General features: G+C 30.4%; 2 protein-coding genes and 1 long non-coding RNA gene across 3 annotated transcripts; all 3 read left to right on the forward strand.

Annotated features, from left to right (window-relative positions):
- Positions 1-599: 599 nt before the first annotated feature.
- LOC136080389 (zinc finger MYM-type protein 1-like) lies at positions 600-1,964 on the forward strand. The gene has a single exon (XM_065797006.1). The coding sequence runs from the start codon at positions 600-602 to the stop codon at positions 1,962-1,964; it is 1,365 nt and encodes a 454-aa protein (XP_065653078.1).
- A 16-nt stretch (positions 1,965-1,980) lies between these two features.
- LOC136080390 (uncharacterized) lies at positions 1,981-3,039 on the forward strand. The gene has a single exon (XM_065797007.1). It carries the CDS (start codon positions 1,981-1,983, stop codon positions 3,037-3,039), a length of 1,059 nt encoding a protein of 352 aa, XP_065653079.1.
- Positions 3,040-7,863: 4,824 nt separating this feature from the next.
- Positions 7,864-10,797, forward strand: LOC136080880 (uncharacterized). The gene is made up of 2 exons (XR_010638703.1): positions 7,864-7,949; positions 8,603-10,797. It is a non-coding gene; the product is annotated as an uncharacterized LOC136080880 (long non-coding RNA).
- Positions 10,798-23,332: the final 12,535 nt, after the last annotated feature.

A 23,332-nucleotide genomic window follows, 5' to 3' on the forward strand; every position in this document is an offset into this window, starting at 1 on the left:
TTGTTTGACGTCGCTATGCCATTTTTGTTTTTGTGAGCACTTTAATGTCTTTATTAACGATCTTTTTATTTTTCCTGACAACAATTTTGTTTTTAGTTTCTCGTTTGTTATAGTTTGTTATATTGCTATAGCTATAGTATGATTGTTGTTGGTATAAAAAATGTTGTGTTATGATTGCGTGCGAGTTACAATTTTTTGGTATAATGTAAGTAATGAATGATGTAAAAATAGTGATTATTTGTTTTCCATTTCACTTCTAAATTATAATTCTTATAGTTCAGACGTTCTTTTTTGGTGTTCTTAGTAATTTATGCGATTTTAATATTGACGATTTTTGCTTTACTCCTGGTTATTCTTCTGATTATACATTTTATATTGACGACTTCTGCTCTTTCCTTGGCTATTCTTATGATTATTCGCTTTTATATTAATATTATATAAATTATATTATATATTTATAAATAAATATCAAACTTTAGAAAAAGTTTAAATTTATATTCATCGTTATTTAACTATGAATCCTCATCGTGATCAAGACACTGGAAGAAAATGGGCTTTGGGTGCCGAAAAAAAAAGGAAATAAGAAAAAACATACAGATATGTTAAAGAAAATTAAACCAGTGACAAGTTTTTTTAATATATCATCAGGTACTAACACAACTTTTGATGCAGGTGCTAGTACTTCGCAAGATGTTTCAGAAAAATTGGTAGATATTTTATCAGACCAGTCTGAAACATCTTTAGCGTCTTTATCTTTTGATGTTTCAAATTCTGAAGTTTCTGCTGTCCTATTACCGGACACCCATGAAAAAGATTTTGAAATGAATTTGTCTCAAGAGTCTTCGTTAGCTTCTAATGATTTTTTTTTAGCTTCGAATCCTCAATTGCATGAAGCACAACAAGACATAACTGATGTGGTTATTGTTTCCGACGACCCGACGTTATGGCCTATTTCGTTTAATGAACGAGAAAGAGTCGATATTGTTAAAAAAGGACCGACTCAAATTAAACAAATAAATTTTAAAGCCGATAAATCGGGTCGCAGATTTAATACTAGTTTCTACACGAGAGTTCTTGCTAACGGTGAAGAAGTTTCTAGAAGCTGGCTAGTGTATTCTATACAAAATAATTCGGTATTTTGCTTTTGTTGCAAAATTTTTCCTACCCGAAAAATATGTTTATCGTCGACTGAAGGTTATTCAGATTGGAAAAATATAGGTTCTAGCTTAAAACAGCATGATAAATCTCAGGATCACATTAGCTGTATGCAAAAATGGATGAATATGTCAGTTAATTTAAAATCAAATGCAACAATTGATCAAAATTTGCAGAGAATGATAGAAAATGAGAAGAAACATTGGTGCTTGGTACTTGAACGTCTTTTTGCTATAGTGCTAATGTTAGCTGATAGATCATTACCTTTTCGTGGACACCGTGAGCAACTTTATCCGCCTAATAATGGAAACTTCTTGGCACAAGTAGAACTTATTGCAAAATTTGATCCAGTTATGTTAGAGCATCTCAAACGAATAAAAAATAAAGAATGCTTTGACACTTATCTTGGAAAAGATGTGCAGAATGAAATAGTTGGACTTATATCGAGAAGAATACTGAAAACTATCGTATCTTCTGTACAGTCATCAAAATATTTTTCTGTTATCATGGATTGCATTCCTGATGTAAGTCATAAGGAACAGCTTTCAATTCTTTTGAGATGCGTTAAAATTAGTCAGGAAGAAGTACAAATTGAAGAATTTTTTTGTGGTTTTTTTCACATAACTGATAGCACTAGTTCAGGTTTAGTTGAAACTTTTTTAAATTTATTAGCTGAGTATAATTTGGATCTAATGAATTGTCGCGGGCAATCGTATGATAATGGTGCTAACATGCGAGGGCAATACAAAGAGGGTTCAAGCTTTAATCAAAGAAAAAAATCCCAGAGCTCTTTACGTTCCATGTGCTAACCACACATTTAATCTAATGGTATGTGATGCTGCGAAATCAGTATCAATTGCAATTAACTTTTTTGGTCCTGTTCAACGAATTTTTGCATTTTTTGCTGCATCAACCGTTCGATGGGACATACTGCAAAGTGTTTGTAAAATGACTGTTAAATCATTATCAGATACGCGTTGGGAAAGCCGTATAAATAGTATAAAAGTTGTAAAAAATAATTTGGTTCAAATTATAGAAGCTTTATACAAAGTTGCAGATTCAAGTTCAATTGGAGTTGCTTTTTCTGAAGCTAACGGTCTTGCAAATGAGATATCCTCATATCAGTTTATACTTTCACTTACAATTTGGCATGATTTATTGTTTGAAATTAACAAAGTAAGTAAAGTTATGCAGAATCCCTCGGCAGATATTTCTATTATGATAAAATTGGTGGAAACTACGAAAAAATTTTTAGAATCATTCAGAAGTGATGAATCATTTGAAGCGATTATTAGAAAATCTGAAGAAATAGCTATAAAATTAGGTACTGAGCCAGTATTCTCTGAAGTGCGGCTTAGCCGAAAACGACGTTTTTTTGAATATGAAGGAACTGATACACCTCTAAATGGAAAGTCTAAATATAAAGTAGATTTTTTTAATGCAATAATTGATGTTGCATTAGTAAGCTTAAATGAAAGATTCAAAATGCTTGATTCATACAACAAAATATTAGGTTTTTTAACCCGTACCGAAAAAATGCGAAGTTTAGATGCAAATGAATTGTTGAATGATTGTAAAAATTTAGAAATATCGCTGAGAAATCCTAGTACAGAAGAATCGGACGTGAACCATGAAGAGTTATACTCGGAAATAAATACATTTTTAAGAATGGAAGCTTCGGCGGAATCGAAAGATGCACTGGAAATTTTGAAGTATATTACGGCAAATTCTTTAATCGAAATTTTTCCAAATTTATTTATTGCCCTACGAATTTTACTAACTTCCCCTATTTCAGTGGCAAGCGCAGAGAGGTCATTTTCCAAATTAAAACTCATAAAAAACTATTTACGTTCCACTTGGGTCAAGACCGCTTATCTGCATTAGCTTTAATTTCCATTGAAAATAAAATAAGTCGGTCCTTGGACTGTTCTGATTTAATTGATGAGTTTGCGTCTTTAAAAGTCAGAAAGGTTAAGTTTTAAGTCAATGTAATCGATCCTCCTAAAATCTGCAAAAAAAATAAATGGTATCGCATTTTGAGTAGTCTTATTAGTGCATCTTCATCCAAAATAAAAAAAATACTTAATGTACATTTAAAACCTATGTGCGTTTTTTGCTTCGTTACGTTCTAATAAATATCCAAAACACAATAGAACACAAGAATTAAAAACTCAACTAATATAATAGAAAACTTGCCTATGGCCTCGCATATGGTAAATCCGCCACTGTATATATATATATATATATATATATATATATATATATATATATATATATATATATATATATATATATATATATATATATATATATATATATATATCATTTCATATACATCATATATACATCATAGGTTCTTGGGCAATACATGCAGGATTCTAATCGGCATCCGACAATATTGAGCTTACTTTAATTTGACCTATAGAATGCAGGTTATTGCCCAAAAACTATACTGCGTATCTGGGGCCAGTAAATGTCAGTACCGCGTATGTGATCAGTTAGGGGTCGTCCATAAAGTACGTACGCCAAAAATTTCGAAAAATTGACCCCCCCCCCACCTCCTGTTGCCATGCGTACTTTTTAGCCCCCTCCCCCCCTTGAAAAAAACGTACGCTTTTGAAAGACCCCCCCCCCCCCCTCTTTTCTCTTTATGAGTTAAACACAACATTATTTTAGAAATTTAAATATTAGGAATCGTCCATATAGTACGCCGGGAATGAATAAAATATTAACTCATCAAAAAGTGGTGATATTCTTTATATTTCAAAACGTTCCATTCGATTAAAATAATTGCTCAATACTTTTCAAAAACAATATGAAGTATAAAAAGAATTTTGGAATTTCTTCATATTTTAATTTTTAATTAGTTAGCGCGATGACTGTGTTGTTAAGGGTAACAAATTTAAAAGCTAAAGTTTTAAAGTATTGTTAAACTTTAAATATTAATTTTTGAAATTGTTATTTAAAAAGTATTTTTTACAATTTTATAAATTTTATTTTGTAAAAAATATTTTATAATGAAAATAAGATACTATAAATTATTTCAAAACTAAACAAACAACCCCCGTTTGCATATATTGTACCTTGTAAATTTAAGTTGTGCTTTAAATAGTTAGTTAAAAATTAGTTTGAAGGCGGAATTATTAAAATGAATAATAATGAAAAGTACAACATTATTTACCAACAAGTAGCAAAAGCTATGCCACAAAAAAGTAAACAGGAGCAACAGAAAGAAGCTAATCGATTGTGGTATAAAGTTAAGCATAAAGAATTGACGTATGAATCAGTTTTAAAAGAACTCACACGAAAAACGATGGAAAGCAAAAGTCAGTTGATGTCTTTTTGGTCTAATGTTAAAACATCAAAGAATCAATCTATTGCAGTGAAGCTTCCTCTCATAAACGAAATATCAGATGAGGGACCAGAAGCTTTGCTAACATCCGATGAAGCAGACAAAATAGATTTTATAATCGATGAAACACTAGCTACTTCTTCTAAATTTGATATTCAAAAAAGTGAAAAACCACAAACAAAAGTACCGATTGATCAGCCGCAAAAACCTCATACTCCCCAACAAGAGAAAATTCAAACTGAAATTTCGCAGTTAAAAGAGCAGCTGTTAACATTGGTAAATGTGCGCCGTGCAGGATTGATAACTGACGAACTTAAAATAAAATCAATTTTTGTTGAAAAGCAAATAAAAATAAAACAAACCCGTCTTAAAAAAATGAAACGCGAGGCAATCCGTCAAAGACAACGGAGAGCAAGTTTAAAACGAACGCTTAATGATGTTGTTGATGACACGCCCCACTTAAAATCAAAACTTTCTAAATTCAATAGAGAAAAAAATGGTAGACCAGCTGTAATTGAAGATCAGCCAGATCTTCTTAATGCTATCGTTAACATTGCATCAATAGGAGCCGCTGCTAGCGATAGACGAAGATCGCAGGAGTTACGTTCATGTAAGACACTTGATGACTTAAATAAAAGCCTACTAAAACTGGGTTATTGTTTATCGCGATCTGCAACTTATTTAAGACTGCCTAAGCGATCAAACACACTTGAGGGAATACGTCACATTAAGACAGTTCCTGTGAAATTGATCAGGACTGCTAATACAGCCCATGATAGGCATGTCGATGCTGGATTTACATTTGCGTGCATGCAATACATGGATGAAATTTGTTCAATGTTTGGTCCAGATTCATGCTTTTATTTAAGTCTAGACGACAAAGCCAAAGTACCATTAGGATTAGCAGCTGCAACAAAACAATCACCAATTTTGATGCATCTTGATTATCAAGTACGTTTGCCAGATCATGATTTTTTAGTGGCTTTTAGACATAAACTTATACCGTCTGTTTATGCAGCTTGTATTATTGATCCAAACAAATTTGCTGACGCAGTGTCATATTCTGGACCAACGTATATTGCTATTAGATCTATGAAGCATGGTAGCAGCACTGCTTTTACTCATGGCCGTGATTTGGAGCGTCTTGTTTCAATTGAAAATTTTAAGCTTCACATTTGTACTCCAGAAGGTCAGGTAAAACCTATATTTGTTGTTGCATGTGATGGAGGCCCTGATGAAAATCCAAGGTTTCCCAAACCATTGCAAGTTGCAATTGCAAGATTTATAAAATGGGATTTGGATGTCTATCTAACAGGAACTCATGCACCTCATTATTCAGCATATAACAGGGTTGAACGGCGTATGGCTCCGCTGAGTCGAGAGTTAGCAGGATTGGTTTTGCCACATGATCATTTTGGGACACATCTAAATGCATCTGGAAAAACAATTGACGTTGATTTAGAAAAAAAAAATTTTGCTAAAGCTGCAGAAACTCTAGCTGAGGTATGGTCTGATATAGTAATTGATAACTATTCTGTTTGTGCTGAATATGTTGAACCTTCCCAACTGTCACCAATACCAGAGCAAGATTCAAAATGGATTGAAAATCACGTAAGACAAAGTCAGTATTTTTTAATGATCGTTAAGAGTGATGTTCCGAGTTGCTGTAAATCTTGGCGAAGTTCCTGGAAAAAATATTTTCCTCAACGTTTTTTACCAGGTCCAGTTGTAATGTCTCATGCTGCTGAAGGAATTTTTATTCCTGAGCCAAAGGTAGCACGAAGTATTCCTAAACCTTACTTTTCTTCTCTAGCGCAGCGCTTGGGATATATAGGTTCAAAAATTTCGATGGAAGCTTCCTTTGATTTGTACTGCCCATCAATTTCACAACAAAAAATTGATCAAAGAACTTGCAAAACCTGCAAAATTTATCACGCTTCTAAAGCAAGTGTTAAGCGTCACATGTCATCGAAAACATATTTGATTGGGTGAAATCACCCTTTGATTTAGATCACCAACAATTTAAATTAATTGATTGATGAAGACTATATTATTAATTTTGTTTATACAATCTTAAAACGATGTTTTGAAACCTATAAAGATAACAGTTTTTTTTTTTTAGTTTGTGATTACTTAAAAAATTTTTATCACCCTGCCCTTAACCACAACCTATACTTTAAAAGGTACCAAACAAACACTCTTGCCAGTTTGTTGATTTAAATGTTTCCTGTTTGCCAGCAAAAGCGCTTAAAGATCAACTGCACAAATTTTTTAACAAGTCTTTTTTGTTTAATTTTGTGTAAACGATCTTTTAAATGATTGCAAAGTAATACACTCACTGTCACCTTGATGTTCAAATTTTCAAACACTAAATTGATTGCTTTCATTTTTTTAGCTCAAATACTTTTCAAAAATTTATAATCTCCAGTTTTCTCAAGCTTCTTTGTTTATTATATTTATCAAAAAAATTACCCTAGATAAGATGATACAATTTTGTAATGTGACATTTTTTATATTTAAGAAATAATAACTATGTTCTCATACACAAAAAATTTTCGTATTTATATAAGATTGAGCACAAATTTGTTTTCCTCGCGGTAATTAATCTCATACTTTAATTGCGATACAACAACATAGGTGGAGGGTATGCAAAAAACTGTGAAAAAACTATCCAGGCTGGATATAGTCAAAACAATTGTTTTGACCGTCGCAAGCAAATCTTTTTGAATATCGCAAGAAAATACAATAATTGTGCATTATCATTAAAACTTTCCCTATTCCTAAATAACTAATAAACGTAACCAAGTATATGAGATGTTACATCTATAAAACGCTTCAAACGTAAATATGAGGTGCCACTTAAACGTTCCTGCCTGTTTATTTGAAACTAAAAACCCACAACATTTTTACCAGACCCATTAAAACTTATTACGTTTTTATTGTTAAATTTAAACAAATTTTACTAACTTTCAAGTTCCTTTCGTAAAAAGAACTTTAAAGTTTCCAAAAATAAATTGTAATTAGATCTTCTTTAAGGGCAAGTATACTTCCCTCCCTCCTCAACTGTCATTTCATAGTGACGGTCATGGTTTTATTATTTAAAAAAAATTATTTATTTATTATTATATTCAAAAATATCTAGTTATTTATTAAAAAACATCTAGCTATAGATAAGTATTTGTGAGTGGTGATAAGTTAGAAATACAAGCATTAACTAAGAAAAATTACTTTTTTTAATTAGTGCGTACGTACTTTTATATTCAACCCCTCCCCCTCCCCCCATACGCTTTCGTACGCTTTTTGAAGACCCCTCCCCCCCTCCCCCCTATGAGCGTACGTACTTTATGGACGACCCCATTATTATCTCGAGCGTATCTGTAATGTTTTTGTTAATTTGAGGTGTTGTTAAATTCGGTTTATAATTGAAAATAATCATCATTAGGTAAGTTTTGGTTTTATTATCTATATACAGGTGTTATTATCTACATCAGGTAAGTTTTGGTTTTATTATCTATATACAAATGTAATAAAGAAAAAACGTTTTTTTTTTGTTTGTTTACCATTTTTATAAAATTCTTTTCACTAAAAAAACGTGTCTTTAAAAAAAGTTCCCTCATTAAGTTTTATTGTTTTTTTTTTAAATACCAAAAATGCACGATCATGTTTTTATAAAGAGAAAAGTGTTTGTTTACATTTTTTTGTCGATTAATAATACTTTTTTTTTATTTATTTTTATCATCTATATAATTGCAGAACTATACCTCTCGTATAGGATTAGTTTTCCTACTTCTAAATTGAATATGATGGGAGTCTATTAGTTTTGTTGATATTAGCATTTTAAATAAAATTAGCATTTTAAGTAATTTTAAATAAAATAAGCATTTTAAAAAATTTTTAGTTTAAATTTTCATCTTAATGTCATTAGCACGGTTCACCTTACAATATTCAGTCATTAGTAATGACTGAATATTGTAAGGTGAACATTTTGTATGTTAGCCAATTTATATAAATGCATTTCTTATTTAAAAATATCACCTAAGTATATAAATCATTATGAATATATTTTCTATATTTATATTGCTAATTTTTTTTTAGATTAAAGATTAAAATGGTGAATAACAAAAAACTCTTGTCAAGAAAATAAAATATATCAAGTTATGACATTGAAAGCTTTTAAGAAAATGACTGATAATTAACCATATGTTTTTGCAGAGTTTGTACATACTGAAAACAATAGTTCACCAAATGAATTACCAACTTTTGACTTTTCAGTAGATGATTCTGTTGCTGATCCAAATAACAATCCAATCTCTGAAATAAAAAATTTTGAACAGATAGCTTTCATTCAATCAATAGACAGCAATAGCGATTTTTTTCATGAAAGAAATTTGGAACCTAAATAGCAGTTGAATCTAGAAAAAGGAAATGAAAAGCAGAACAAATGTCTTCAAAAAGATTTAGGAATAAGAATTTGAGAATGCTAGGTCATGAATACATAGGTTTTAGAAAGACTGGTGAGGAAAAAATTTTACAAGACGCTGTAAGACCTGCGCGAAAACTTGGAGAGGCTTGTAAATCAAACATATGCTTACAAAGTAATGTGATTAACTGCAAAAAGTTTACAGAAAGTGTAAGACTAGATATTTTTAAAAAATTTTGGGAGATGAGCTGGATAGCCAAGAAAATCTTTGTTTTATCTTTAGTTGATAAAAAATTGGCTAAAAGAAAAACTACTGAAAAGGCTAATACAAGGCAAAGCATAACAAAAGTTTATTATTTAAAATTAAATAACAACAAAATGAGAGTATGTTTAAAGACATTTTTAAGAACGTTGGGTATTAAAGAGTGGACAGTTAGGTACTGACTTGGAGAAAAGTCTAATAGGGATACAACAACAAGATGTAATGATACTGCATGGCCATGCCATTCATTGAAAGAGTTGGTACAAGTATTTTTAAGAGCCATGCCTAAATTGCCTTCTCACTACTGCAGAAAGGAAAGGAAAAAATTTTATCTAGAACCCATAATACAGTCTAAACGTGAGCTCTATCGTATCTATGTTAAAAATGCTACAAAAAATGGACATAAAGTGCCTTCCAGAAAACTATTTGAAGATGTTTTGAAAGATGAAAACATAGCTTTTTTTCAACCAAAGAAAGATGCATGCGATCTATGTTGTTCATAAAAACAGGAGATATTACAGAGCAAGAGTATCAACAATATGTATCACGGAAAGATTTAGCTAGAAAGGAAAAAGCTTTAGACAAAATAGCTGCAAAAAATGGAACAATTCATGTTATCGCTGCTGATTTACAAGCAGTGAAATTATGTCCATACTTGACAGCCAGTGTATTGTATTTCAAAACAAAACTGATGGTTCATAATTTTACTATATACAATCTTGGCACTAATAAAGTAAAGTGATATTGGTTTGATGAAACAACAACTGATTTAAAGGCATCAACTTACGCTTCATTTTTTGTTGATTATTTAAATAAAATCATTGATGAATCCCCAAAAGATGTCATAATTTTTACTGATGGATGTACATCACAAAATAGAAATGCCATTGTTTCGAACGCACTTCTGCAATGCAAAAAAAAGCAGTCATCACACAAAAATTTTTAGAAAAGGGTCATACTCAAATGGAGGTAGATTCTGTTCATTCAGTAATAGAAAGAAAGTTAAAACACCTTGAAATATTTTTACCTAGTCAACACTCTTAGTTACCAAAGAAGCTAGACGCAATCCATCTCCACATGAGGTAGCAATGATAGACCATACATTTTTTAAAGATTACAGTATTAAAAGCTACCTTATTTATGAAACAATCCGTCCTGGAAGAGGCACTGGAGCAAAATGTGTGGTTGATATCAGAGTTCTAAAATACAATCCCAATGTTACAATAGATTTCAAACTAAGTTATGATGAACAATTTAAACAATTACCACAAAGACCAAAAAGAGTTCAACCAGTGATTCCACCACAACTCTTTACTGAAAGATTGTCAATCTCAAAATCAAAATATGATAATTTACAACAGTTAAAAAGTGTTATACCCAGGCATTGCCATGAATTTTATGACAACTTACCTTACAAAAATGATTAATTTTATTTTATTCTGTTAAACTATAACTACGATGGTAGTTGTTATTTTTTGAGTTGTTGAAATAGTTCTTATACTTTTTTTGATGTTTTTTGTAATTTTTATGTTAATGAGTAACATTTTTCTTAATTTATAATCATAAAGATTTATTTATAAAGTCATAAAGATATATTTTTGTTAGATAGCTGAAGATGTTCTTTTATTGTTACGAGTTTATTTCGTGATATTATTCCTAAAACTTGCTCTACTGTACCTAATAAGGTAATTAAAAAGGCTGTACAGGCTGAGTAAAATGTAAGATTAAAGCAAACTGTTATTGAAATATTGTTATATTATCAATGTTTATATTCTGAAGAGATTTTGGAATTTCGGTATTTATATATTTTCTTCTTTAATTAAACATGTATGATGTAAAGCTTTAAACAGATATTACAATTCATGTTATCATTTGATTATTATATATTTATTATTTTGTAATAATATTACTAGTTTGATTTCAATACCGCATAACTTACTCTGGAGTACCATTGTGATGAATTTGCAGTTAAATCAAATCCGCGTAAGTGTTCTAGCGACTAAATTATTAACTAAAACACCTAATAGCTATTATTGATATTACAAAGAACATTAATAAAACTCTCTATGCCAAAATGAGCCCAAAATCTGTTTAAATAAAAACTATCTGCAATGCAGATACGCGCTCCCTACCTGTAGTAGATTTGCGGATTTGCACTAACCCCGACAATATATATATATATATATATATATATATATATATATATATATATATATATATATATATATACCACGATTCTTTAAGCTGACATAGATGAAATAGTTGACTAGTCACACAAGTGGCTAACGCCTTTTAACACCGATAAATGCAGCGTTATGCATGTGGGACGCATTAACAAGTCAACATACTCATACACAATGAAACAGTCAGATGGAACCCGTTGTACATTGAAAGAAACGATAGTTGAACAAGACCTTAGATTATTGTTTTCAATGACTTAAAGGTCAAAACTCGAAACAGCAGTCTTGTTTGCAAACCAAATGCTTATTTGTTTCAAAAAAAATTTTCGAAGCCGCAGACTAGTTTTATTGAAAACACTGTACCTTGCATTTGTGACATCTAGATTTTGCTGTACAGATTTAGTCTCCTCACCTAAAAAAAGATATTGCAATGATAGAGAAAGTCCAAAGGCGTGTAGCGAAAACAATATCTGAGACAAAACATCTACCATATCAAAAAAGATTGAATGAAAGATTAGATGATCTAATCCAACAGTTCAAAGTTCCTCACCAGATTAATGAAGACAACTTTCATTTCCCTCAAAGAGTATATCAATAAAAATAAAATCTAAAGAAAACAGAAATCACTTTATTTTAACAAAAGTATGAAAATTAAAACTAATTTGTTTTTCCAAAAGTTTACCGCATAATTATACTTTTTCACTTAATATTTACCATATGTTTATACATAAAAAAGCCATTATTTCATAATATCATAAATCAAATATAAAAAGAATAGAACATAATACAAAGTCAAACTTAATGCCGCCATAAATGGTATATTAAAAAATATATATATATATATTAACTTTTTGAGAAATACATTATACCATCATTGAGAATTTTTTTTTTTTTTTTTGCATACTAATGTTTAATAAGCATGATTGTATAGAGCTTGAAAAAACTTAATAAAATAAAATAGTATATATTTCTAATTTAAATGCTCTCTGGCATTTTAAATTAGAAATATATACTATTATTATGATATAATTTCCTTTTCAGCTGTATAGCAACGAAATAAACAAAGCGGAATAAACTACGGAAAAATAAAAAAATTTACTTATACTGCTTTATTAAAAAAAGATTTTTTAGTAAGACAGTATAAACAAATTTTCATAAAATTAACTTGAAATTCGTAATTTACGATAGCTATATTACTTAAAAAATTTGTAAAAAATGATTTTTTTGATTTTTAATAGTGGTCTACCAGCTTAACTGAATCTTTTTAAATTAATATACTTTTCATTTACGTGATAGATCAATTATAGGGTATATTGCAATTTCAGAAATAGTTTCATGGTATATCTTTCTTTATTAATAACTGTCTAAAAGTTAAACTCATTAAACATTATTAGAGTTTTAAGTTCAGTTGTAAGTATTCCATGCTTTTGGGCCTTTAATTGAAATTAAAAAACTCAGTTGCCGCAAAATGACTTTTGGTTGCATATATGTTTTATTTTAATATCATGTCAAGTACTTGTTCTGTTTTGAGTTTGAATAACGGATTAAAAGTTTTTGGAATATTACTTTTACTAATTTTGAACATAAAAATTTGAAGATGATAAATATTTATTTGGTAGATCTTAAGTATATTTAACTCAGTAAATAAAGATTGGATGTATAGCGACTTTAATTGGATATAGTTCTGACTACATGTTTTTGCATATTAAAGAGTTTTTTCAATTTATTTTCATTCGTACTGCACCAAGAAATGTTAGCGAATTAAGATAGGAATGAGTTTTATGCAACTTAAATTTAGTAGTAGCCAGTAGCAAGTAGCCAGTAGCAAGTAGCCAATGCTCCTTGATATTTTACCTTCAATATATTTTATATGACCTCACTAGCTACATTTTCGTCATGCAGTACTTATAGAAATTTTAATGGTACTTTTTCATAACCAGTCTTTGTTTTTAAGAAAGTTACATTCAAATGGTAATTCGCTTTTTGCTTTCAAAAACAATTTAATTTAATGATTGTAACGATTTAATTTAAAAAATCTGGTCAACATTTTGGCTTTTGATAACATCAAACAGAACAATGAAATAAGAGTTCTTCGTGTTTTTTATTACAGCAATAGCTTTAAAACAGATCAGACATACAGGTTTTAAAAATAGAGATTGGATAAAAAAAAAAATTCTCTTCCCATTAACCTTTAGAAAAGCGTCTTATTAGTTGTTTTTTTTTTACTTTTTCTTTTTTTGTGATGATTCCTTTACTCATAGCCAATTTATTGTGAAACAGCTATTCAAACCTAAGTAAAATAATTTTGAAATAACAAAAAAAAAATTTTCAGATAATACTATGACTAATACTTAATTTAAAATTTAATTAAATTTTTTTTTAAATTTCATTTTTTTTTTATGCTTAATTCATATAATACGATTCAACGCTTTTCTCTAGTGGAAGTTAAATTTTTACCGTCATCCTCTTAAATATCCATATTGTTTAACGGACATTTACTAAAGTCCTTGCGGGCACTTTTTTTGCCCGCGGGCAGTGGTGACACAAAACAGAATGTCACATGTATCTTCGTTATCAACGTTAGCGCACATTCGTTGTACAAGTCTAGCACGAATGTATTGACGGTATAATGTCACAGCTTTCGGATTTACAATATGTTCACTTTGTTAGTAACAGCTCCTGCAAATATTAGTTTAAAGACTCCACAACTGTTTCCATCGAGTTATTAGGGTGCATTAAAAGCAACTTTGTCCCAAACTTCAAGTTTATTAGTGACATATGACCGTAATATCATATATCTTAGAAACATATCACGCTTCAAAGTATTACCCCCATTAAGAAAATTCGCAAACCCTTCTGTTTTTTTAAAAGTGTTGGCAATTAAGAGTGTCCAGTTATTGTTTTAATGTGAAGGGTTATTGCGAGGAATTGCGTTAGGGTTAAGGGTTATTGAAGGAAATGCGTTAAATTATTCATGGTTCATTGACACTACCACTTTTTTTCAATTGTTGTCACTCATGGCATCAGGAGCCGCATTGACATCTCAATTTCCAATTATGAAGAATGGCTTAGCGTAAACGGTAGTTTCCACTTGATTTCTGTTGTACTCTAAGCAAATTTCCTTTCTGATGATACAACTAAAATGATTTTTTAAGTTTTGTATAAAATCCACACATCAACTTATTGGTTTCAGTAATTGTCTCATCGCTTCCTATAAAATCCGGACAAATTTATAGTATAGCCACTCTAAATAATTTTTTTATAAAAACCAAAAGTTTACATTTTTAAATATTACTTCATTATATTTTTTATTATCATACTTTATTATATTATTTTTTATATATATCAAACTTTTGACCAATAAAAAGGTAAACAAATGTATGTCTTTTGCGAAAACAAAGAAAAATAAAGAAATTTTAGAAAAATAAAGCCAAGTTGGCTTAAAGGTTTGGCCGGGCCGAGTTTTAGTCTTTTGGCCCGGGTTTTAGGTTCAACCATTAAAAGCAGCTAGATGACTGCGCGTAATATAACGAATTTGGATCATAATCAATTAAAAGGTTATAAAAAACCCCTACTATTCCTAGTTTTTCAATTAAAACCATGTTTTTATTTGTCGAAGAACTGACTTTCGGGTTATTTTAAAATTTAAAAAAAATTTAATTGCCTTAGTTACGTGATCAAAATATGCTATATTGAAAATTATATAAATAAAGGAGTAACACATAAACATCGTGTTTTCGATAAGGTAATCATAAAATAAAATTATCAAGGATCTCATTTATATCAACATAATTCTATTTTTCAAAATTGATTTTTTGAGCTACATATATTTATTAAGACAATTAACAAATAGTCTTGTAGAATTTAGTCTCAATCTAGATAAAATTATTTTAAAGACATGTTATATATCGTTGGAAAGCATATTTTTTCCTCTTTAAAATGAGTAATTGGTATTATTTTTTTTAATGGGGAAAAAAAGTTGTGACGTCACAAAGATTTGCAGAAAAGCACAAAAATTACCATTTTTGGCCCAAAAGTATCATTCTATTAAGCAAATAAATGAAATTTAATTTTTATATATTTATTACTTCTAAATATTAGTAGTTTGTGTAATGAACTGAAAGCTAAGTAATAACTAAAAGTATGATATAGGGGCGGAGGGGGACTCTATTTTCGCTTTTTTTTTCAAAAATTTGACGTAAAGATGTGTGTATAAAACAAACATTCCTCAATTATATATAAATACTGTTAAACGTTATTATCCGGTAACGTTACTGAGGTAATGTTAAAACATATTTACAAAGAAGTTTATCTTGAAAACTCTTAAAAATGCAATTAAGTGATTCAAAATTGAATTTATGTAAAAGCATCTAAGAAACATCGTCGGCTGGTTTATATTCTTCGTCTACTTTTTCCACATTTGTACAGTTAGTTCCGTGACAGGTAGAACACAATGAAAAGCAGTGAAGTCCCATCTTTCTGCAAGAACATCGACTTTAACACAAGTTTTTACACCCACATTGAACAACTTTCTGGATATTCTCTGGACCTGCATTTTCGTCTGTTGCTATTAGTGAGTACAAAAAGCCATTTAATTTCCATCCCCAATTAAGTGGATCAAGATCACTATCACTAAGACATCTTCAAATACGCACTTGATGGCATACTCCCAATCCATGGTAGTAAGCAGCTCTAGGAGAAGGTGGAAGAGTGGAAGGGTCTGTGTGAGCCTGATCAGAGTTTACCATTTCCTCGTACTTTTGCTTTCGTATTTATTGTAGATTTGATGTTGAGGAATGTTGTTGCTGAAAGAAACAAATTGATGCATATCCAATCTCATTAGGCGATTTATCATCGCGGTAAAAAATATTTGCTGCATCACACAAATCCTTTACTTCAAGAAAAATTTCTAAAAATTGAAGTCTTTCCAAAATTGTGAATTGCTGATGTTGCATCACAACCTGTATACGCGCGCTTCAAAAAAATATTGTTAATGACATGCTTTGCTGTACTGGCAATAATCTGATCAATATCACAACACTCACGCTGGCAATCATGTCTCTTTGTCATTTGTCTAAAAACTGTCCTGTTATTTCTTTGCGTATGCCAGAGGGAACTTCTAGAGCTAGAGCAATGGAATTTAACCAACCTGCTGCGAATAAATTTTTTGAACTATTGATTAAAAGAATAGATGAAAATAACATAACAACAAATAATATATATAATGTTGACGAGACAGGAATTTCTTCAGTACCAAAAAAAGGTGTCAAAAGTAATTGCTAAGAGGGGTAAAAAACAAGTTAAAAAAATCATAACATTCAAAATGTGTATAAGTGCCTCTGGTGTATACGTGCCCCCCCCTTGATTATTTTCCCCCGTGTTAGAGCTCCCAAGAATGTTAATATTATCGACAAAGCTCCTCCGGGTACTATTGCATCATATCACCCTAGTGGTTGGAGGCAAACAGATATATTTTTGAAGTGGTTTGACCATTTTCTGTCCTTTGTAATGCCATCCAAAAAAAGGCCTGTACTGCTATTATTACATGGTCATGCAACACATACAAAAAATATCGAGTTCATAATAAAAGCACGTGAAAATTATGTTACTGTTATTTGTTTTCCACCAAATTGTTCACACTGTCTGCAGCCACTAGGTGTCTCCTTCATGGCACCATTTAGTAGCAACTATTCGAACGAAGTTCGTATTTGGCTGCGTACACATTATCTATTACATATTATTACATATTACTACATACTACATATTATAACATTATTATTACGTATTATTACATTATTATTACACATATTATTACATTATTATTACATATTACATATTATTGTGATTGAATATCAGATTCCAGAACTATTTCGAATAGCTTATATGAAATCTGAAAACATGTTGACAGCTGTAAATGGTTTTAGAAAGACTGGAATAAGTCCACTTAATCCTAAAGTTTTTGATGATTGGATGTTTGAGCCTTCAGAAACAACCAACAGGTCATTTCCTGAGATGGATTCAGCAACACCAAATCTAACTACCAAGTCTCAAACACAAACTATTTCACTACAAGATTTATCCCCGACATCTTGCTCTGAATCAGAAACTTTGTCTTTGACATCTATGACTTCTTTCATAATTGCTTCACCTGCAGAAATTGTAAGTATTTTGAATGAGAAAACTCAACAAACTGGCAAACAATGCCGAAAGGGCAAAACAGCTATACTCACCAGTTCACCATATAAAGCGGAATTGGCCTTAACAGATGGTTATAAAAACTAAAAAAAGAAAAAACGCTCAAACAGTTGACAAGACTGTAGAAAAAAAAATGACATACCTGCAGAAATTGTACCACGAAAAGTATACCTCCAGCGATTTTTATGGTTTTTGTTTAATAACATTTTCAAAGACCGTTGCATTTTTTTCTAAATTGCTAAAATTAAAAGCTTTTTTTTGTTGTTGTTGGTTGTTGAAATACACTAATAAAAAAACACAGGTCGTTTTTATTTTCATATTTTATTAATCTAAACCTTACGAGGGCTGTTATGACCCCACTTCCCTATAAATAAATAAATATATATATATATATATATATATATATATATATATATATATATATATATATATATATATATATATATATATATATATATATATATATATATATATATATATATATATATATTTTAGTATGCGGTTGTGCCTCACTATAGGGACACAACCGTTTTTTTCATTAAGTCTAATTTTTGTCTTATAACATTTCAAAAACCGTTTTATTTTTTTCTTAACTGCAGCAATTGTTGCTGATCTAGCTACAGATGGTGTTTTGAATAATACGATAACTAACAACAAATTTATTTGCTCATCGATTCAACAAAGTGGAAATCATCTTCCTAAAAGTCCAACAACTTTGGTGAATTTAATTTATCAAGATTTTTCTGATAAAAAGGATGTGGTGAAACAAAAAATTATCAAAAAAATTCAAATGGCGTATAAATTTAGCTTATCGCATGATGAATAAACATCTATGAGAACAGAAGGTAAATTGGTGTCAACCTACATGAAAGTGAATGTAAGAAAACCTATAAAAGTGGCCTCATTAGTATTTATGGTTCCTGTCCAGCTGAAATTTAATACAAAATATTAAGGATAATTTGAATTCATTGGTGTCTGTAGGCAAAGAGATGTAGTAGGTTCTACTCAAGATGGTGCAGCAATCCACAAGAAGCTCATGCAAGTAACGGACATTATTGATCAGTTTTGCTTTAATCATGCAATTCATCTTGATGTATGCAATATGTCATACAAAAAAATAAAGATACAAACGTACCAATTCCCAAGAAAACGGACGGTGATTCATAAGAGAATGGACATGGAATTTATGATGATAAGTTTAGTTTTGAATCAGTAAACAATGAGATTAATGTTGATTACTCAGAGATTTTTGTCAATGCACAAAAAGTAGTGATATTCATCAATTCGTAATCAAATTTTTTAGATGAAAGTTACTGATAAATTTGGTAAAGAAATGGAACTGCATCTGGAAGTTTGTCATTGTTTGAATTCACTTTTTTCAATGAGTGCGCCATGGTTAAAAACTAAGAAATATTTATTCCAGACATACTGAATTAAATGCTCTTGATGTAATCAACAAGATGTAATCAACAAGATGTAACAACAAACACTTATGTATCACAAGATGTAACAACAAACAACATGATGTAATCAACAAGAGTCATTAGTTTCATTACATGCCAAGTTTTCATTAGAGCCAGCAAAACTAGCAGTGGAATTCCTTAGCAGAGAAGATGCAACGTTATTGACAGCAGATACTATTCTTGAATTCATGTATCAATCGCATTTTTATTGCATTCAAATTTAAAAAGCGTGTTGATGAAAGAATTAACGGAAATGTTAAGGTACCAAAAAATATCCTTTTGTTGCTCCATTAAAAATTAATGGAACAACAAAAATACTTTAACGATTCATCAGATGATGAATCGTTAAAATCTTTATTTTTCTTTCAAATTTTTTACAATAAAAATAAGTCATTATAAGTTATATTTCGAAATAAAAACAAAGTGTCGGAACACTTTATTTAAATACCTCTTTTTTACATAATACATCTATTTTAATAAACAATGCAAGATAAATTATAAAACTTATAGTTAAATTATAAAACTTACATAAGTTTTATAATTTAAGGTGGTTATCAGGGATAAAAATAGCAATTTTTGTGAAAAAATGTGCTTTTTAGTTTATTAGCCAACTTTGTGTGAAATTTAATTGGCTTTTCAACAATATATAACATGATATGGGTTTAAAAATAAAAAAATGTAAAAAAGTTGTTTTAGTTGGTAAGAGTAAAAAAAATTTACTAAGTGATGCGCATAGCAACCGATTTTTTTTATAGATATATTAACCTAAAAACTAGATTTAAATAATTATTTATTTTCTTTGGTCTGCATAATTAACTAAACTTTTGAACCAGAGTTGTAAAGCAAAGTAGTATGTTTTGATGTTATTTGTTATGCAGAGAGAAGGTGGGTTTAAAATTGTCAACAAAAAAAAAAGCTATTATGGCAAAGAATAAAAATTTAAAAAAAAGAAAAGTTAACCGAATATTTCAAGGTAATAGATATACTGAGAAAACAATTGAAGTTTTTTTGCAACAGCCTGAAAAAGATACAAACAATGATGGAATATATATATTGCTATCTGCTAGTTCAACAAAGTTAAACATTTCCATAGATGAAGCTGATCAACCTTTAACTAAACACGACAATTTTTTCTTTTTTTTTTATATCTCAATATTTAATTTGTAGCATTGGATCCTGTGGTTAATGTAATTCTATGGAAATCGCTCTTTGATATCTTAATAAAAAAGCAAAGAGATTTTCAATAAAATTTTGTATTAAATGTGTAACTTGTGAATGGACATACTTCTTTAATTCATCACGAGCATTTAGTATGCGTGATAGAGATACCAGAGTAGTAAAATCTCAAAAAATTAATGTGAGAACTGTTATGGCTTTTAGAGAAACTGGACAAGGTCACGAGGCAATGAAAGTATTTGCATCTATTTTGAATATGCCCCCACCAATGAGTTTGTTTTCGTATAATGAAATAAACTCTGGCCTATTAAAATTTTATGAAGCTGCTTCTTGTGATAGCATGAAGGATGCTGTGACAGAGGTTAGAAAAAAAGATTTTCCAACTGCAGCTGAAATGATATTGTTGATATAGAAATTGGAATAGATGGTTTATGGCAGAAACGTGGTCATTCATCTCTTAATGGTGTATGGACTGCTGTTGCAAAAACTAATTGTAAAGTTGTTGATTACCAAGTATTGTCAAAGTTTTGTCGTGGGTATGCTTTGTGGCAAATTAAGAGCAATAAAAGCAGTTATGGAAAGTTTTTGAATACACACGTTTGTAACCTCAACCACTTTCAGTCATTAGGTGCCATAGAATCAGCAGGTGCTTTATCATTTTTTACCGAACCATTGGCAAAGCACGTTGTGCGTTATTCTCATTATATAGGAGATGGAGACACTGAATCCTATAAGAATGTTGTAAAGGCAAAGCCATACAGAAATGATCTTGTCCCAGTAAAGATGGACTGCGTTGGTCATGTCCAAAAACGCCTAGGCACTCGGCTACGTCAAATTCGATGTGATTTAAAGGGTAAAAATTTAAATGAAGGAAAGATTGTATCAGGGAAAAGAAGGTTAATAGACAAGATTATTAATAAAACGCAAAATTTTTATGGTATTTGGTAAAATACCTTAGCAGCATGGAGTGGAGACCGTAATAAAGCCTTGTACAACTTGAAAAAATCTGTTTGATGTATTGCGGCATTGCTCAAATATAAGCAACAGCGAAGAGAGACATCAATTTTGTCCACATACAAAGAAAAACTGGTGCAAGTATTAGCAGAATAACAAAAGTTATAAGGCATCAGTTAATCTGCCTATTGCTATCAAAAATATTCTCAAAGACACATTCTTGGCACTACAATCAGATGATTTGTTATCAAGATCCTGGATGGTGCAACACAAAATCCAAATGAAGCTTTCAACCAGGTAATCTGGAAAAAGTGTCCGAAAAACATTTTTGCTACTAAGAAGGTATTATATTTGGGTGTTCCTTTAGCTGTAATAAATTATAATGATGGCTTAAGAGGTTTCACAAGAGTTTTTAATTATTTGCAATTCTTGCCTGGAGGTTTTATGATCCAAGGCTCATGGAAGAAGGACATATCGAGAGTAAAGAACACAATTATAAATTCAACTCCTAAGCAAAAAGTGGCTAGAAGGAAAAGGAGATGTATCAGAAAGGGTTGCATTGATAAAGAGAAAGAAAAAGAGGGAGAAGACTCTTATGCTTCAGGAAATTTTTAATGAATATATTGTTTTTAAACTTTGAAGCTTGATTTCTCATTTGTATTTTTTTGACTGATTGAGAACAGCAAATCAATCATATCTTTTTAACCAGATATGCAATTGAGTTCAAATTTTTAGGGTTATTTCTTTTTAGAAAGAAATACAATACCTTAGTAGAAAAAGTTCACTCCATGTGCAAGAACTTTGTGAACTGTTGACGGCATTTTATACCAATCATACAGATCTAAATATCGATGGTATACTGTTTTACAGTATAGCTCAAATAACTCTGGATTCAATGTTTGATGACAACTTATTGTAATTAAGATATTTTTGAACATTTTAATAATTGTTTTATCAATCCCTAATATTTCGCTTAGTTCTTTTTGGTCAGAGAACCCTTTCCTGCAAACATTTCCGGTGGTAGATGTTCCTGCACCACTAACTGCGGGAAACTCGGAGATGCTTCCTTTTGAACATTAATTGCTGGATAAATTTCTTTTTGTTATCGTATACTGTCTTGAGTTATTTTTGGTAACTCTCCATTTTTTGAATTCGAGTCGGTATGAAATATGTAAAAGAAATTCTAGAAATCTTATCCAAGCATGTAACGGAGATATCCCATAGATAATTGTACCTTTTTTTGCTGTAAATCCACTTAGAAAGCTCCTCAAACAAGTCATTGCAGTTGGTGTAGCTCCGCAAATACAATAGCACTGCGTTGGCGATGTGTTTTGTTATAATTCCTAAAACCTTTTTATCAATCATGCTCAAAATAAAATTGAAATCAATAATAACAAACTTTCCATTAACCAAACCAATACTCACTGAATGCAAATCCAAAGCTTCATTTTCTATTTGACGTTTTTTTCCTAAAGCGACTTCGGCAGTTTCTTTGATGAAATGAAGTTCAATTTGCCTACAAAGTCTTACACTAAGAGGCAATAAGTTGGTCCATAAAAAGTCGTTTTTTGAATTTGACACATTAAGCCTCAAAGGTGTTGTTACAACTGCAAACATGCTTGAACCTTGACTGTCGACAGAATCGGAAAACGCTTGGTTATACAATACCAGCCCAGTATATCCATCCACACCCCAACTGTTTAAAAGCAACATACTTTCACTTAGTTTGTTACTGATATCCAAATAATCCATTATTTCTTTTTGCCTCATTTTTACAATTCTTTCAGCGGTATGATTCATAATTGCTTGTAAATCTACTTTGACTCTTAAATCACTGACTTCCAAGTGATTATCCTGTGGACCACACAACTTAAGTGCTTTTTTAACTGTAGAATAAGATTGATAGCTTATTTTAGATGCCTGTTGGATTCGTTTATAGCCAGATACGCTAAGTTTTACGACAATTATTATTGCAGCCGCTTCTTCAGCTGTCATTTCATCGTTGTCATCTGAACAAACATGATGCGAATCTCTAAGATTTTTAATGACATGTTAACACAATGAATAAAGATCTTTTTGATTATTTACTTTTCTACGGGCTATAAGCAATGATTTTTTAATTGAATCAAATTTGTATGCTCTGCAGCGATTATCCGACGTTTACTTCTCTTAATT

Source organism: Hydra vulgaris, chromosome 05 (assembly GCF_038396675.1).
Source record: "Hydra vulgaris chromosome 05, alternate assembly HydraT2T_AEP".
NCBI lineage: Eukaryota > Metazoa > Cnidaria > Hydrozoa > Anthoathecata > Hydridae > Hydra > Hydra vulgaris.